The 16,360-nt window shown below is 36.7% G+C and overlaps 1 protein-coding gene across 1 annotated transcript in view; it reads left to right on the forward strand.

The window, feature by feature from the left end:
- The window catches only part of TRPM6 (transient receptor potential cation channel subfamily M member 6), a gene marked incomplete at its 5' end in the record, with an annotated part of 76,605 nt that overhangs the window by 20,381 nt on the left and 39,864 nt on the right, over positions 1 to 16,360 (forward strand). The window contains 9 exons of the mRNA XM_081318875.1: positions 332 to 466; positions 2,381 to 2,434; positions 4,154 to 4,294; positions 5,015 to 5,143; positions 7,123 to 7,403; positions 8,566 to 8,794; positions 12,643 to 12,798; positions 13,442 to 13,585; positions 14,063 to 14,191. Of these exons, the coding sequence (XP_081175001.1) occupies positions 332 to 466; positions 2,381 to 2,434; positions 4,154 to 4,294; positions 5,015 to 5,143; positions 7,123 to 7,403; positions 8,566 to 8,794; positions 12,643 to 12,798; positions 13,442 to 13,585; positions 14,063 to 14,191 (1,398 nt within the window). The remainder of the gene's footprint in view (positions 1 to 331; positions 467 to 2,380; positions 2,435 to 4,153; positions 4,295 to 5,014; positions 5,144 to 7,122; positions 7,404 to 8,565; positions 8,795 to 12,642; positions 12,799 to 13,441; positions 13,586 to 14,062; positions 14,192 to 16,360) is intronic.

Below are 16,360 nucleotides of genomic sequence, written 5' to 3' on the forward strand. Positions count from 1 at the left end.
CGCTTTTTACATTGCCTATGAAGTATCTTTATATCTGAATTGTCATCAGAGTTGGGATAACAATAGAGCCATGATGGCACAGTGGTTACAATGCAGTACTGCAAGCTAATTCTGCCGACTGCTGGCAGTTCGATTCTCACTGGCTCGAGGTTGATTCAGCCTTCCATCCTTCCTAGGTCGGTAAAATGAGGACCGAGATTGTTGGGGGCAATATGCTGACTTTATAAATCGCTTAGAGAGGGCTGTAAAGCACTGTGAAGCAGTCTATAAATCTAAATGCTTTTGCTAGGCTTAGCGCTAATAACTTGCATTCCCCACATTGTGTATGAAGGTTGGCTCCCTTGAACAAGCAATGCAGGATGCCCTGGTTATGGATCATGTGGAATTTGTGAAATTGCTAATAGAACATGGTGTGAATCTACACCGCTTCCTTACGATATCCCGACTGGAAGAACTATACAACACTGTGAGTGCCTGAAATTCTGATTTGCTTTTAACAGTGATAAATGGCTTTTCAACAACAGAAACAAATAAACAAAATAGTATTGGGCAGTACAGCCTTGGGCATTACTGTATAAATATATTGCAGGATAAATACAAAGAGCCATAAAAGGTTAGGTCCTTGAAATTTATTTATTCCCCAGAAAAGTTATTTATTTAACCCGAGGAGGAAAATTAGCACTAAATAGCTGAAATATATATATTAAATGTATAGAAATCACTGAGCCTTTTAAATACTATATTATTATAAAATAGAGAAAAAATAATTTGTAGTTCTAAAATCTAGCCCTTAATTCTTGGAGTAATATCACATTTCCATTTTCTCAGTATAATTCTTTTGGCAACTGCCTTGGCTGGTATAGACACATGTCACACAAAACAAAATAGAGCTTTTCGCTAAAGCAACACTGGCAGTGGAACAAAATTATTATTAAGGCTAAATCAGAAGCCACAAAATAACAAGCAAGATTTGGGGGAAAAAGTGGTTGGATTTTATGTGAAATAGTAGGAGAAATTGGGGGAAAGCAAATAAAAGACCCCGTTGTTAACAGCCTTTTTCTTTTCCAGTGTTTGGAAGCATCTCAGTCCACTTGAGGATTGTGAAGCCTACAACAATAATAAAAAAACTTGAAAAATAATGACATGGGATGTAAATAAGCAATATATTTGAAAAAGATTAAGATGAATCCTGGGTATTTTTAAATAAAAAAGAAACAAGGAAACTCCCAAATTTTACACTGTTCTTCTCCCCCCCCCCCCCACCTCTAGAGTTGAAAATCAAAATCAAATAGGCTTCCTGAATTAATTCTGACTGGTAATTTTTTAGATTCTGGAGTACAGAATGTGATCTCAATCCCAATAATTGCTTTAAGTTTTGAAGAATACTTTTTGACCATCACACCCTGAGATATTGTAAGTTCTTTTAAAAGAAATTTGAAGTCTTGTGAGATTCTGAAGCCTTCACACAATTTCTCCATGCAAGTCTCTCAAAAGCTTTTGAAAAACTCATGAACAGTTATAGAAATACTGAGATTTTAGTGCTCCTGCATGATTTTAGATTAAAATTATGCAAATTGATGCTTTCAAGGAACATATTTTTTTAAAAAAACTTGTTTTTTTAACTTTGTCCTTTTTTATTCTTCACTTTTTTAAAAAACAACAACAACTGTATATCTTTTATATGGTAAGCTATCTAGAATCACTTGGATAGTGAGATGGGTGGTGTCTAAATTGGATAAATATATAAAAATAAAATAAATAAATATGCCCCTGTACCTGTGTGTGGTCTGTGGTTGATTTCCCTATAACTATAAAATCTAGAAATGAAGATGATTAATTTCTGGTAGGTGCTGCAAAAAATCTAAAATCCTGGAATCAATTATTTGACATAATTTTACTTGTAGTCAACTGCTACTAAATTATGTTCCTAGCTTTAATAAACTATAGTTAAAAAGATATCATAGGCTTTATATTTGAAAAGCAGGATATGTTGGCGCTATTCACAAAAAAGCTGAAAATACATTGTTAGTATTATGGATACAGAAATATCAATTTTCTCAACTCCATTCCTTTTAGTTTAAAGTTTGTTATTTCACTCAAAGAGAGCAGGCTGTGTTTCTTTAATATCATGTGTGGCATAGATTTTTCTGTTGTGTTCATAGATAAAAAGTATAGTTAAAGTATGTACTGTAAATTCATTCTTTTATTATAACTATATTCAGCTGAACAATAGTTTATGACTGGTGATATACACAAATATCCAAGGAAACTGAATTGGTATTGTTAAATCTTTCTTTTTAAATGCAATTAAATATTATTTTTGTGATATTTATTCATGCTATTCATTTATTTGTGTTATTTTTTTATTTTTAAATTCCAGAAACAGGGGCCAACAAATCTACTTTTGCATCATCTTCTTTGTGATGTGAAACAGGTAATTCCATTCTAAAATATGAAGAGCAAGGGCTATTGTAAAGGTAAAGGTTCCCCTGCACATGTGTGCTAGTCATTTCCAACTCTAGGGGCCAGTGCTCATCTCCGTTTCAAAGCCGAAGAGCCAGCGCTTGTCCGAGGACATCTCCGTGGTCATGTGGCTGGCATGACTAGACGCCAAAGGCGCATGGAACACTGTTACCTTCCCACCGTAGTGGTCCCTATTTTTCTACTTGCGTTTTTATGTGCTTTGAAACTGCTAGGTTGGCAGAAGCTGGGATGAGAAGCTGGGCAGAATAATGAGTAACTCTGTTACGTGGCACTCGGGATTCAACCCGCCAAACTGCCGACCTTCTGATCGATAAGCTGAGCATCCTAACCCACTGAGCCACCGCGTCCCTCTTAAGGGTTATTATAGGAAGTACTTTATCACTTTTTGTTATTAACAAATATATATATATATATCAGGGGTGCCAATTTGGCAACTTTAAGACATGTGGATTTCAACTTACAAAATTCCCCAGCCAGCCATGTAAGTCTTACAATTGCCAAGGTTGGACATCCTTGGTATATATAACCTTTCTTAGAAGTGTGATAATCCTATTGGTCCATAGTAGTAACTGTAATAAAAAGGTGGTACTAAATAAGATATATTTGAAAACTCTTCTGTGAAATGTTCTCTGTTCCTTTTTGTCTTGAGCTATTGTTACTGAGGTAAAGGATGTGGTGGCTCAGTGGGTTAGGATGCTGAGCTTGTCGATCAGAAGGTCGGCAGTTTGGCGGGTCAAATCTCGAGTGCCGCATAACAGAGTGAGCGCCTGTTACTCGTCCCAGCTTCTGCCAACCTAGCAGTTCGAAAGCATGTAAAAATGCAAGTAGAAAAATAGAGACCACTACGGTGGGAAGGTAACAGTGTTCTGTGCGCCTTTGGCATCTAGTCTTGCCGGCCACATGACCACAGAGATGTCCTCAGACAAGCGCTGGCTCTTCGGCTTTGAAACGGAGATGAGCACCAGCCCCTAGAGTTGGAAACGACTAGCACGCATGTGCGGGGGAACCTTTACCTTTACCTTATTGTTACTGAGGAAGATACTTGGGTATCTTCTAATTAAAGATGTAAACATTTGAGGAATATGGTATTGATTAAAATGGTAAAAACTATTAACTGTAGTAATTATTACTACAATTAATGTATATGCAAATCTTGGAACTTTATTCTAGTTAAGTGTTCTTCAGTATGTAAAGTAACAACCAAGATGATTCTTGTATTCAACATTCAAGTTAACATCCTATAAAAGCATTAAGTTATAAAATATTTTATTTTATTTTATTTCAGGCACTCTGGCCAACAGCTAGATAATTTGACTTCTGTCTCTTTGTTTTATTTGTTTGGCAGTTTTCTCTATTTTTAAAATATTGTCAAATAATTGTTTCATTGAATTTTATTGATGCATATTAGATTACAGAGTTTCGTAGTTAACTGGCACAATTCCCAGAAAATAAAAAATGGATGAATAAATTGTGGGCTAGAAAAGTTTTATATTAATCACAGTTTAATCAAGAATATGAGAGGAAATTTTAACAAAGCTAATGTCTTGAATTCACAAGGTGGGAAGAATAATGCTATTGAAAGATTTTCTGGGATGTGAAAACAATTTCTTAAATAAATTACAAAACAAGCCTTTGTTGCAATGTAAAATGTTAAATATTTGTGTTACAGAGTACTCTTCCAGTGGACTATAAAATATCTTTGATTGATATTGGATTGGTTATAGAATACTTGATTGGTGGAGCTTATCAGAGCAGCTACACAAGAAAACATTTCAGAATTTTATACAATAATATGTACAGGGAACATAAGGTAAACAAGCACATGGTTCCATAGCACATTTTCTTACATTGTATGGGAAGCACCCTCATTCATAGCTCATCATTACTTCTTACCTCCCAATGTTTTCCTTATGTTGATTTTTTAATTCTTACCAAAGGAAGCTCAACTAATTTGGAGAGGGACGAAAGAATCAAAAAAATTCTGCTCTTTTGCTTTAAGTGTAAATTGACATAGACAATAAAGAGATGACCCTCATTAGATCAGCACATGATCAGTGTAATATTTCAGATGTGTAACTATTGTTTTTTTAAAAAATATTGACCCAATCTACACTACAGAGTTGCAGCTGTGTAGTAAATAGGAGGGAGCACTATAAGTGTGCTGCCTAGAGCTCTTGTACAAGAACTGAGATATAAGTCTAATAAAGAAATAAAATAGGGCTATCTTCAAAAGTTAGATGTAAACACTGAGTTTAGGTTGAAATGTACTTTCTTGATATCCAAGAGATGTTGAATAGTTGCTGTACTTATTTTTTGCTCAGCTTGCAACCATGACACATGCTTTTTGCAAAGCAAATTAAACTCTGTATAGTTTTGAAGCACATTATTTAACTGACTGAGTGGGAAAGTAACATTTTTGCATGTACGCATGCATTTGAATCAGCATTGTCATGACCAGGATATATTGTTTGTGCAACCTAGTCTTAATTAAACTCTTTCTTTCTATTTCATAATGAATCTTTGGAATCAGGAAGTTGTCTCCAGGCTGGTGCAGAACCTCTCGCTTCATCAGCTTAATCCAAATGGGAGTCGAAGTGGAACTGCTGAAAATACTTTGCATTCCCAGTTTATCAGAACAGCTCAGCCATACAAATACAAAGTACTGTGAATCTTGTTTACTCGTGCAGTTTGTTAAAAGGGCATTAGACTGGAGATCCTGTTTGTTCGCTTGACAAGATGAAAGAGCAGGCATACTGGCTTAAAAAAAATCTCTTTAGTACATTGAGACAAGGTTGAATCAGATAAGAGCTAGAAGTACTACTGGCTTTCTATACTTCTCTTATTTTAGTCTGTGTAGTGAGAGGTAGAGAAAGATTTCAGGTATTTGCTGAAGTCAGATAATAGACAGAGTTCATTTGGAAACACTTTAACCTCTCTGAACCAACCTAGGCTAGGGAATAGACTGAATAGATCTTACTCAAGACTTGACTGTCAACAACAGTTCTTGTCACCGTAGGGTTATGCTAAGTGAATGAATAATTCTCAGCTCTCCTAAGTCTTTGAGAAGCTCTTCACTCATTTTCTTTCCTGCTAGACATGGCTGATGATAGAATTAGAAATATTGATGATTACAGAGTTAGACTACAGAACTGGAATTATGGCTCATTATAAATTATGCTCGTTAACTGCTTGATCTCCGAATAATCATGATTTTACAATGCCAAATAAATGTTTATTTAGACAGTTTCCTATCTGATTGCTCATCCTCGGATCCCAAAACAAAAACTGAAGCATAAACATGTTCCAGCAATATTTTTTATGACATTGCTTTCATCCCATTGACAGCTCATAGCAGGAGCAGCTTAAAACCATCTTTAGCTGAACTTAAAACTGCTCCAGTTGTTAAAGTGGTGCTTACTGATTTCTCCCAAAACATTTTTTTTGCCATGGACATGATCTAGCCTACTTTATTAATAATATAATTGACAGAGTCTAAGATATGCCCTGATCCTCTTTGCTACATTTAGCTGTTGTGAGAACAGCCCTTCTGCTCCACTCTCTGTGCACTGTTCTCCGTGGCCATTTTGCCTTTGGCTAAAAAGGAGACTAGATTCCTGGACTCTGCAAAGGCATCTGCCTATCTAATGCCTTTCTGAAGCACCGGTCATGTCTTATGTGGGCTCCTTGTGAAGCCTTCAGCTTATTTTTAGCATTCAGTCTCTTGATCAATTACTCCTTATCCTTCATCTATTAGTCCAGCTGGTGGGTCACAGATGTCATGCAGAGCAAAGTAGGACTCAGCACTGTAAATTTCCATGCGTCCCCTCTTGTATGCTTGCAACTATTTAGTGGTTTAGTGGTTTTTCAAAAGATTGCTAGACCTAAATTCAGAAATAATCCAAGCAATAGATCACACATCTGGAGTATTTCTGGGCTTGCAACTTATTAGTCAGGCAATCTGACAGATGCCAAAAGCATAAACATGTTACAGCATCTGTCCATTTTCCATTCAAGCATTTCCCTATATTCTCTCATTCCTGTTGCATCGTATGTTAAAGAGAGTGGTTGTGGTTTTTTCCTTCACTGACATAAAAACAAAGCCAGGAGAATCCACCGATTGCTTTCCTTAATCTGTTTTACGTTAATCGGTAAGGATATCAGTATTCCCTGCCATCATAACTGAAGCAGAATAAAGCTTCACCATAAGGGCAACAGAATAAACATAGTCCTCACCACTTAATGAGACTTGGTAGCTTTCCCTAGTTTTTAATTGTAGCTATTGAAATTGTGGTTTGGGTTGTGGACTTTGTATTTATCTGTACTTCTACTCGTACTTGTTTCGAATATATACACTATGTGTAAATGCCTAGATGCAAGACAACCACACACACACAAAAAACATTAATATTAATCACTGCATACAGTTTTCTGATACTTGTTTCATGTATTGCAGTTCCATTTGTGAACTAACAATTTTTCATGCAATGTTTTTACCTTTTAAGTATTACATATTCCTACTTCTGCTTCTAACTTTGTAGCACCAGGACACAAAGCTAAGCTTAACTGAGAAAAGAAAGGTAGGAACGAAAGGCTAAAAGTTTAATGACGTATATTGACTTTTTATTCATGAACGTGTAGGAAAAATCAGGAAATCTCCATAAATCCAAGAAGAAGATGAAAGATGAATTCACAGTATCTGATGACCAAAAATCACTTGGCTTTATTTATCCCTACAATGATCTCTTGGTTTGGGCGGTTTTGATGAAAAGGCAGAAGATGGCTATGTTCTTCTGGCAGCATGGAAAGGAAGCAATGGTCAAGGCTGTGGTCGCTTGCAAACTCTACAGAGCCATGGCACGTGAAGCCACACAATGCAACATGGAGGACGATATAGCAGAGGAACTGAAGAAGTATTCAAAGTAGGGGTTTTCCTTTCACCTTGGATGATGATCTGTAGTTCTTAGAATGATTAGACACTTTTCTCTTGGTTGCTTAATACATTTTTTTATGTTATGGCAGGATAAATCTTTTGGCTCAGCATGCAAAGAGCTGGCTTGAAATAGATTTAATCACCCCTAAACACTAATTCAAATTTTTGTCTAGAATTCTTATGTCTTATGTGCATTCTTTACTTTTTATGATGCTGCAGTACATCACGTTATATTAAAAATGATGAATACAAATTCTGGTTTACTTATGAACTATGTTTTTATTGTTTTTAAGCTGAAGGTTCTATCTGTATAATTTCATTATTTGAGACACTTTATTTCATGTCTCTGAATGATGCCAGGTTAAAATCTGTTGAAATGTGGACGTTATTCCTAAAATGGCTTATTATTTCAGAGCATCAGTGTGAAGCTTATCTCTTCTTTCTGTCCCTATCTGTGATTCATCTTCACTTTATCTGATTATAATAATAGAATCTGATAGGAAGTATAAAAGACAAAGTCTTGTTAGACATAATGGGATTAATGGCCGAGTAATTATGTGTATGATTGTAGTTAAATCGGCTTTAAAAATATGGTTGCAATCTATTAAAGCTGACGAGAGTTTTACCATAAATCAGGAATACGCATCCCAGGAATATATAGAAGCCTTGAGCCCTTTTTAAATTTCCCCCTCCCCTTTGACCAAGATCACCAAGGCTATTTTCCTGCCATTTTGAAGCAGAAAACATAAAATCTGTTTGTGTGCCTAAAACAAAATTTCAAATTCTGAAACATCATGGCCCCTTCCACTTGCCTTAACTAGGTACCCTGTATTTTTCATACATGTATTTGATGATAGTAAAAATAATAATAATGATGAAAATCTGAGCCTCTGATTTTCAGAATAAATTATAGAAGAATGTTTGGATTTTCTGAAAGAAGTAGGTTAATTTGAAACCATAGGAAAACATAGTGTTGTATATGACCGCTCTCTTCACTGCACTTGGCATAATTCTCATTCAAGTAAATGTTCAGAGTCATGTTGCACATATGATGCAGAGTTGTATGCAAGTCGCCTTGACTACTATGATTGATTCTATTCTAACAGCCACAACTCTCCTTCCCCTTCCCCTATTTTATTTTGCTGTTGTAGTGAGTTTGGGCAGCTTGCTCTAGATGTATTAGATAATGCATTCAAACAAAATGAGCAGATGGCCATGAAGCTGTTGACATATGAGCTGAAGAACTGGAGTAACTCAACATGTCTGAAGCTGGCTGTGTCAGTGGGTTTGCGATCTTTCGTGTCTCACACATGCACCCAGATGCTGTTGACTGACATGTGGATGGGGCGTCTGAAAATGAGAAAGAATTCTTGGCTTAAGGTAAACAGTTTATTCTTTGTCTAAACCAGGGGTAGGCAACCTTGGCTCTTTTATGACTCGTGGACGTCAACTCCCAGAATTCCTGAGCCAGCCACGAGTCATAAAAGAACCAAGGTTGCCTATCCCTGGTCTAAACCAAAAGCATTTCTCCAGCCTTGGGCTACACAATTGGAGGTGCTTAGGCTGGAATTATATGAAGGCTTCCTTCATTTTAGTTCAGTGGTTTTAGTTTCAAGAGAGAAAGCCCCCATTGCTGAGATAATCTCGTAATATTGTCCACTTGTCAAAAAGCTGTTGACAAATGAGCTGCTCCCATTACAATTTCTACCCTGTTTGCCCCTCCTTTTGGTTACTGTCAATAATCTAACCTCCTTCCAAGGTAATAGCTGCTAAAGTTTAATCATTTTCTTACATCTTGGTCAATGACAGAATATAAGTAAAATTAATTTTTTAACACCACTAGAGTTGCAGATGACCATGGATGAAATGAGAGTAACATCATTGGGAAACAGATGATTTTAAAAAGGTTTCCAGGATATGTTTGTACCAATGCAGGATAAGGAAAGTTTTTGTAAGTTTCAACATTTTGATCTTGTGAATAATGCAGTGAAGTTGGGTTCCAGGCCAATCATAAATCCAATAACGCATGATATTATTATACCTGAATAGTACATGGTTCATTAATTCATGGCCACATACAATTATTGGATTGGAGAACTACAGTATGCAACTGTATGAGAAACAGTAAGTGGATGTCCACATGGGGTGTATCCAGAGGAACTGCCTGAAGTAGCAATAACACTTACACCAGGGGTCTTCAAACTTGGCCCTCTTATGACTTGTGGACTTCAACTCCTAGAATGCCTCAACCAGCGTGCCTGGCTGAGGAATTCTGGGAGTTGAAGTCCACAAGTCATAAAAGGGTCAAGTTTGAAGACCCCTGACTTAGACTTATATACTGCTTCACAATGCTTTAGAGCCATCTCTAAGCAGTTTACAGAGTAAGCATATTGCCTCCAACAATCTGGTCCTCATTTTACTGACCTCGGAAAAAAGGAAGGCTGAGTCAACCTTGAGCCTAGTGAGACTTGAACTGCCAAATTGCTAGCAATCGGCAGTCGGCAGAATTAGCCTGCAATACTGCATTCTAACCACTGAGCTGCCATGGTTCCTCTATACATATATCTATTCCAGGGATGGAAAACTGTGGACGTTTTACAACCCATGAACTTCAATTCCCAGAATTCTTGACCCAGCTATACTGGCTCAGGAATTCTGGGAGTTGAAGTCCACAGGTCGTAAAGGGGCTGTAATTGCCTACATATTTTTCCAGATTCTGGTGGCACCAGGTGTCTTAAATGTCAAGATCTGATGAAGCGACAAAAAGGCAGCAGACAAACTGCATGTAATTTCTCTGACACAACAAACAAATGAGAACTCAGTGGTAACTTATAAAGCACACTTTCTTGTTTCTCAAGCCCTGAATTGTTGGTTATCTCTTCAAGAGCATTTCCTCCTGGGATTATGGTGGGGAAGGAATGGACTCTGTACTCTTGTAACATAAAACTCATTTATGTTTCTCAGTGTCGCAGAAGTCCTTTGCTACTGCTGCCAAAATAAAGGTAGATTATAGCACTTCTACATTTGATTGTTGCATAGTAACTTTGTTTTTTGTAAGCAAATTTTATTGGATTTTTTTTCATTAAAAAGAGAAAACACTAATAAAAAAATAACTAAGATAAGAAACAGAAAAAGTGCAGAAAGAAAGAAAAAGAAATATGAAAAAGTCAGTTTTCTTTTACAACAGTATAAATTCAAATTGACCTCTTTTGTAAGGTTTATTTTATTTATTTGTTTTGTTTGTTTGTGTCCAGCCTTTATTTTTACAAGTAACTCAAGGGGGCAGACATATCCAACACACTTTCCTCTTCCTATTTTCCCCACAACAATGACGCTGTGAGTTGGGCTGGGCTGAGAAAGAGAAAGAGGGAGAGGGGAGGGAGAGAGAGAGAGAGATTGCCCTTAGATCAGGGGTCCCAACCTGTGAGATGCAGTCCACTACCGGGCCATGGCCTGCTGGCCACCGGGATGCAGGACAGGCTAGCCAGTGTGTGCACAGATGTCTGCATACTCACCCCCTGTCATGTTAGTGCTGCCGCTATGAAAACGAGGCTCCATGTGGAAAAAATGGGGTGCCACATGGCAAAAACAGGGTGGCGTTAGTGCCCACATGGCAAAAACAGGGCAGTTCTCGTGAGTGTCACACAGGCGCTAGCACTGCCCTCTTTGCATCACTCGTGTTTGCAGCCCCATTGGTGTGCGTGCATGTGTGCACATGCAAAATGCTTCCCCCTCCCTTTCCCTCCAGTCTGCCAGCTGAGAATGATCTCTGCCCTAGATCACTCAGCCATTTCATGTCTGTGGTGAACTTGAACTCATTTTCTCCTGGTTCTAGCCTGGTGCCGTAACTATTAGATCAAACTGGCTTTCAATATTACTTTCATTTTTTTCTATTACCTATTTTTTTCTAATCTTCAAACCTATACAGTATATATGAATTTTGCTGGCTTATCTTCATGTGTAGTACTAAGACATGGATATGAAACAACTTTCTTCCCCAATCATGGATTGCATTTGCCAGGTCTGCTTTTGTGAATGTATTTGACACACATTATGTCACTCCTTTGAGAGCTGCATTGGTTACCTGTGTGTTCTGGATGCTTGTTGTCACCTACAAAGCTCTTCATAGCTTTGGGCTGGGTTTTTAAAGGGAAGACGTCTCCCGGTTGTTTCTATCCATTCAATTCAGGTTGAAAGTCCTCTCAGCTACGGAAATGTGCCTATTATGTTATAGCTCCTACCTTCTGGAATAGTTTCCCTTCAGATATCAGGATGACCTCAACTGTGTTGGCCTTTTGCCAGGCAATGAAGACTTGGTTGTGTGTCTTTTTGTATTTTGCATTATTGTAATTGTTTAATTGTTTTTACGTTTTGTGATGTATGCCAGTCAGTCACTTGCTGAGAGGGATGGCTCTAGAAATCAAATAAATATATAAAGATAAACCACACAGTGTGCTCATACACACAGACATGGTCAAAATATATAAAATATACATTATATTTATATATAAAACATAAATATATATTTCAATGTGGTTTTTAAGTTGTGTTTACTTATAGTTTTTATATCATTTTACTGTTTTATCTATAAATGACCCAGAGGCATGCAAGTGTTGGTATGAACAACTGCTCAATAAATAAAACAAATAAAACCCAAGGCAGGCATTCATAAATCAGTTGGTTGGAACCAAAGTGCACTGAAATAAAACAGTTTATGGAACTGCAGCATGGTGGGCACCGCCTGTACTTCTGGAGAGACAGTGTCTGTAAGATAAAAACTGTCATATGAACACAGTTTTCCTTCCAATCCAAAAGGAAATTTCTAGTCTCCAGACCAATCAGGATTGCAAGGAGGGCAAAAGGTTGAAGCACTGCAGTCCCTCAGTTGTGGCTATAGTGGCCCTGCCATTGATATTTTAAATGTTATTTTTGCAATCAGGTGAATTTAGTTGAGCAGTGATCAGACTAGCTTCAGTGCACAATATTGGATTAGATTAGCCAGGATAATCTTTGGTAAGTTTTAAATGCCAAAAATAGGATGTCAGGATGAGATTTGCTTTTTAAAAGCTGCTGTGTAGTTATTGTTCAATAATAACTATTGCTATTACTATTAGTATAATATATATTGTATTATTACATTACATTACATTACATTACTATAACTATTAATCTAATATTAAGTAAGAATAAAAAAGCCATTCATAGTAAAAAAAATGATACTCTTTCAGGTGATTCTAAGTATTCTTCTACCTCCGACCATCTTGATGCTGGACTTTAAAAGCAAGGCTGAAATGTCCCATGTGCCTCAGTCGCAAGAGTCCCACCAATTCACGTGGTATCATGGTGATCCTAACACCACCAATGAAAAAGATAACCTATCATTGGTGAGTATGTAAACCAGGTTTGGTTTTTATTTTATTGGATTGAATAAAAGCAGATTTTTGTTGTTGTTGTTAGGAAATGTTCTGGCTTAAATATTGTGTCACAAGAAAAATCTAAAGCTTAGAACAGGGGTGTCCCAACTCCTGGCATGGATGCCGATCCTAGGGCTCCCTCCTCTCCTTCCGTCCTCCCCACCCGCCTTGCTCGCACTTGGCTATTTGGGATTACTGTCGGGCTTTCCTCTGATCCTCCCCCTCCCGTGGTCCCTGTAGGCAGCCGTATGCCCTGGTTTGATGACATGTGTGCCTTTCCAGATACGTACAGAGGACTTATCTAAAGAGGAATTATAAAGAGCCAGTCTACTTATTGGGTCTTTGTTTGAATGTTGTTGTAGGCTCCACTTTTTGCAGAGCTGTCTTCACTTTACCATTTCTTCCCCAGAAGTCCCAAACAAAGCATATTCATTCCAATCTATGTAAGCTGGATCTATAGAGACTGCTTTGCAAGCTAGCATACTGTTGTCTGCACCCCACCAGGTCCAAAATACTTACACTGGGTTGATTCATTCAGAATATTTGCTTATTTACATATACTGGAATTCATTTATTTACTTGGATGGCAACTAATTTTGCATTTTTTTTAAAGAACAATTATGATTTTGAGAAAGAGGTTGAGAAGCAAGCTGAAAAACAGACTATCCCCAACAACAATGAACCACAAAGCCTTCTTGGAACTAGGAAAATCTATGAATTCTACAATGCCCCTATTGTCAAGTTCTGGTTCCACACGGTCAGTTATTGATATTGCACTGAACGTTTTACCACAATGTATATCGATAACTCAGTCCCTCTGCATGCCACTGAAACAAACCTACTCATGAGAGAGAATAAGAACGTTGGCATTTTAAGTAGTTACTTGATTGAATTTTATTTTACTCATTTATTTAGATTTTCTAGTAGCCAAATATATTGCAAAATGAACTTATTTGAAATAATGATATGGACTGTTGTCTTATTAATGTTGCATTGATGAGAGAATAAGATTACTAAATATGAATCTGCACCTTTGCTTTAGTTTACTGATATTATATTTATGACTCAATCTTTCAAAATATCAGCATTGGTTCTATGGACTTACTGTTCATAGTAACCAGTTTAGGCAAGTGAAGGAATGGTGGGATAACTATGCTTTGTGATGCTGTAAACCATTAGTTGCTCATTTTTGTCATAACTATCAATCATAAAATGTCTATTGTATATTTGCTAGATGGCCTATTTAGTCTTTCTCATGCTGTTTACTTACACAATCCTGGTGAAGATGAAACCAACTCCCAGTGCTCAGGAATGGCTTGTGATCATCTACATTTTTACTACCTCCATTGAGAAAGTCAGAGAGGTATGCCCTTTATTTGATGCTAAAGTTAGTGCTGTAGTTAATTCTTATATACAAATACATCCATGTATATGTACAATTACAGGTATTCCTCGACTTATGACCACAATTAAACCCCAAATTTCTGTTGTTAAGCAAAACAGTTGCTGAGTGAGCTTTGCTCCATTTTATGACCTTTCTTGCCACAGTTGTTAAGTGAATCACTGCAGATGTTAAGTTAGTAACACAGTTGTTAAGAAAATCTGACAAGGTAGCTTGTCAGAAGGTTACAAAAAGTGATGACATGACCCTGGGACACTGCAACCATCATAAATATGAGTCAATTGCCAAGAATCTGAATTCTGATCATATCACTATTGGGAATGCAGACTTTCAACAATCTCTTCTTTTAGGTGACTGGGAGGAAGGACCAAATACATCTGAAAGCAGCAATTAACAATTGTGGGCAGCATATTTGTTTTGCAGTACTCCCCTTTCCCCCAATTTCACAGAATCGGGATGGAAGGAGCCATTTAGGCTGTTCAGTTTTTTGCTGATGCATTTGGTCCCGGAACCAAACAATGTTACTTAATTATAATTTAAAATGCAATAGGTAAATACCAGTATGTACATGAAATAGAAATCAAATATATTTTTTTATCCTACTTTTGCCTCCTCCTTTTCAGTGTGCAATCTTTCCCCTGCTATTTAAAGACCAAGTTTTGCCCAAGAAATGTTGTGCACCCTGCCCTAAAAAAATTCAGTCCTAAGTGTATAAATTAATTAAATGTTGTCTATGTGTGTGCTAGAGATCAGGCTTTCATGGAATAACTAATTGTGAAACTACAGTATTCCTTTATGAAACAGTATTGTGCACTGGTTCTTGGTTTACCAAATACAATTTAGCAGGATGTTGTATTTTACGTATGCGTAATTAACCTCATGTGCTTGATCTATGCAGTGTGGAGACATTTGCCTCTTAGATTGTATGACATAATTGCTAACTCCTGAGCAACATTTTTAAAAATATTAGTATCCTTTCTAATGGTATCCTTCAATTCAATGGGACTCGTACACATAGTCATTTATATATTTGTCCATTTTTGGGTTGGAGGCAAACATTTTAACCTCACTCCTTCAGTTTGCAGCTTATCAGCACGATCATAGCTATGTGTATTTAGTTTGTAAGGTATAATTTGTTAAGAAATCTTTTTTATGACCTTCCAAAGGTTCCAGTTCACAACTTGCCTTGCTGAAAAAGCCCTGAAGGGCACTCTAATTGTTCCAGGAAAAAAAACATGCTAAATTTCTCTTGTAATGTCAAAAGAATTCTCCTTTCAGGCTTGGCATGCCTTTTAAAACTGACAACAATTTGTTTTTGTTTTTTTTCTTTTTATATCAGAATAAAACTAATTTATTAATTCATACTTCACTTGACCAAAACTCTTTTGGTTTCTGTTTTGCTCCCTTGGTTTTATATGCTGTTCATTAACATTTCATTTTGCTGGAGTGCTAGATATACTATTTTAAACACATGTATAACTATTGCAGCCCTATGCCCCCTCTAATGAAACAGAGAACAAATAGACATAGAAATAGAAATATGTTTCAGTTGGAAGAACAGACAAAAATCTGAGATACAGGGTTTTTGAATAGCGGTTGATTGAGAAATTTGAGTAAATTGAATAATTTCAATTATTCCTTCTGCCAAGACCCCTAACCACTTTCCCAAAGTTTCAGTAAGGGGTTCTTTGCCACCAGCTTGTCAATTAGCTACCCTAATCGTTTCCCCAAAGTTGCAAATATCTATTAATCATCAAGACAATTAGTCTTGATCAGGGATAATAATGACTTTTAGGAATCGTAGACCACTTACTATTTTCTACAAATATTTATAGCAATGAGAACACAATTTCATTATCTTTTTGTTGTTGCTGTTGTTGCATAATCTACATGCAAAAAAAAAGGTTTTCTAGTCCAAGAAACTTATAGTCTCTTTTATCTGCAACCTTCATGCATGTGCTTCTGAATCTTAAACCATGAATACTTTCAGAGGTAATTTGTAAATTGAAATTCTAAGATATCGGCTCTTGAAAAATAGCCCATATCTTAGACTTTCAATTTACAACTTACCTGTGAAAGTATTCACTGATTTTCATTTGCAACCTCTGTCTGCAAATATTTTATTTTCCT

Source organism: Vipera berus (assembly GCF_964194415.1).
Source record: "Vipera berus genome assembly, chromosome: 2".
Lineage (NCBI taxonomy): Eukaryota > Metazoa > Chordata > Lepidosauria > Squamata > Viperidae > Vipera > Vipera berus.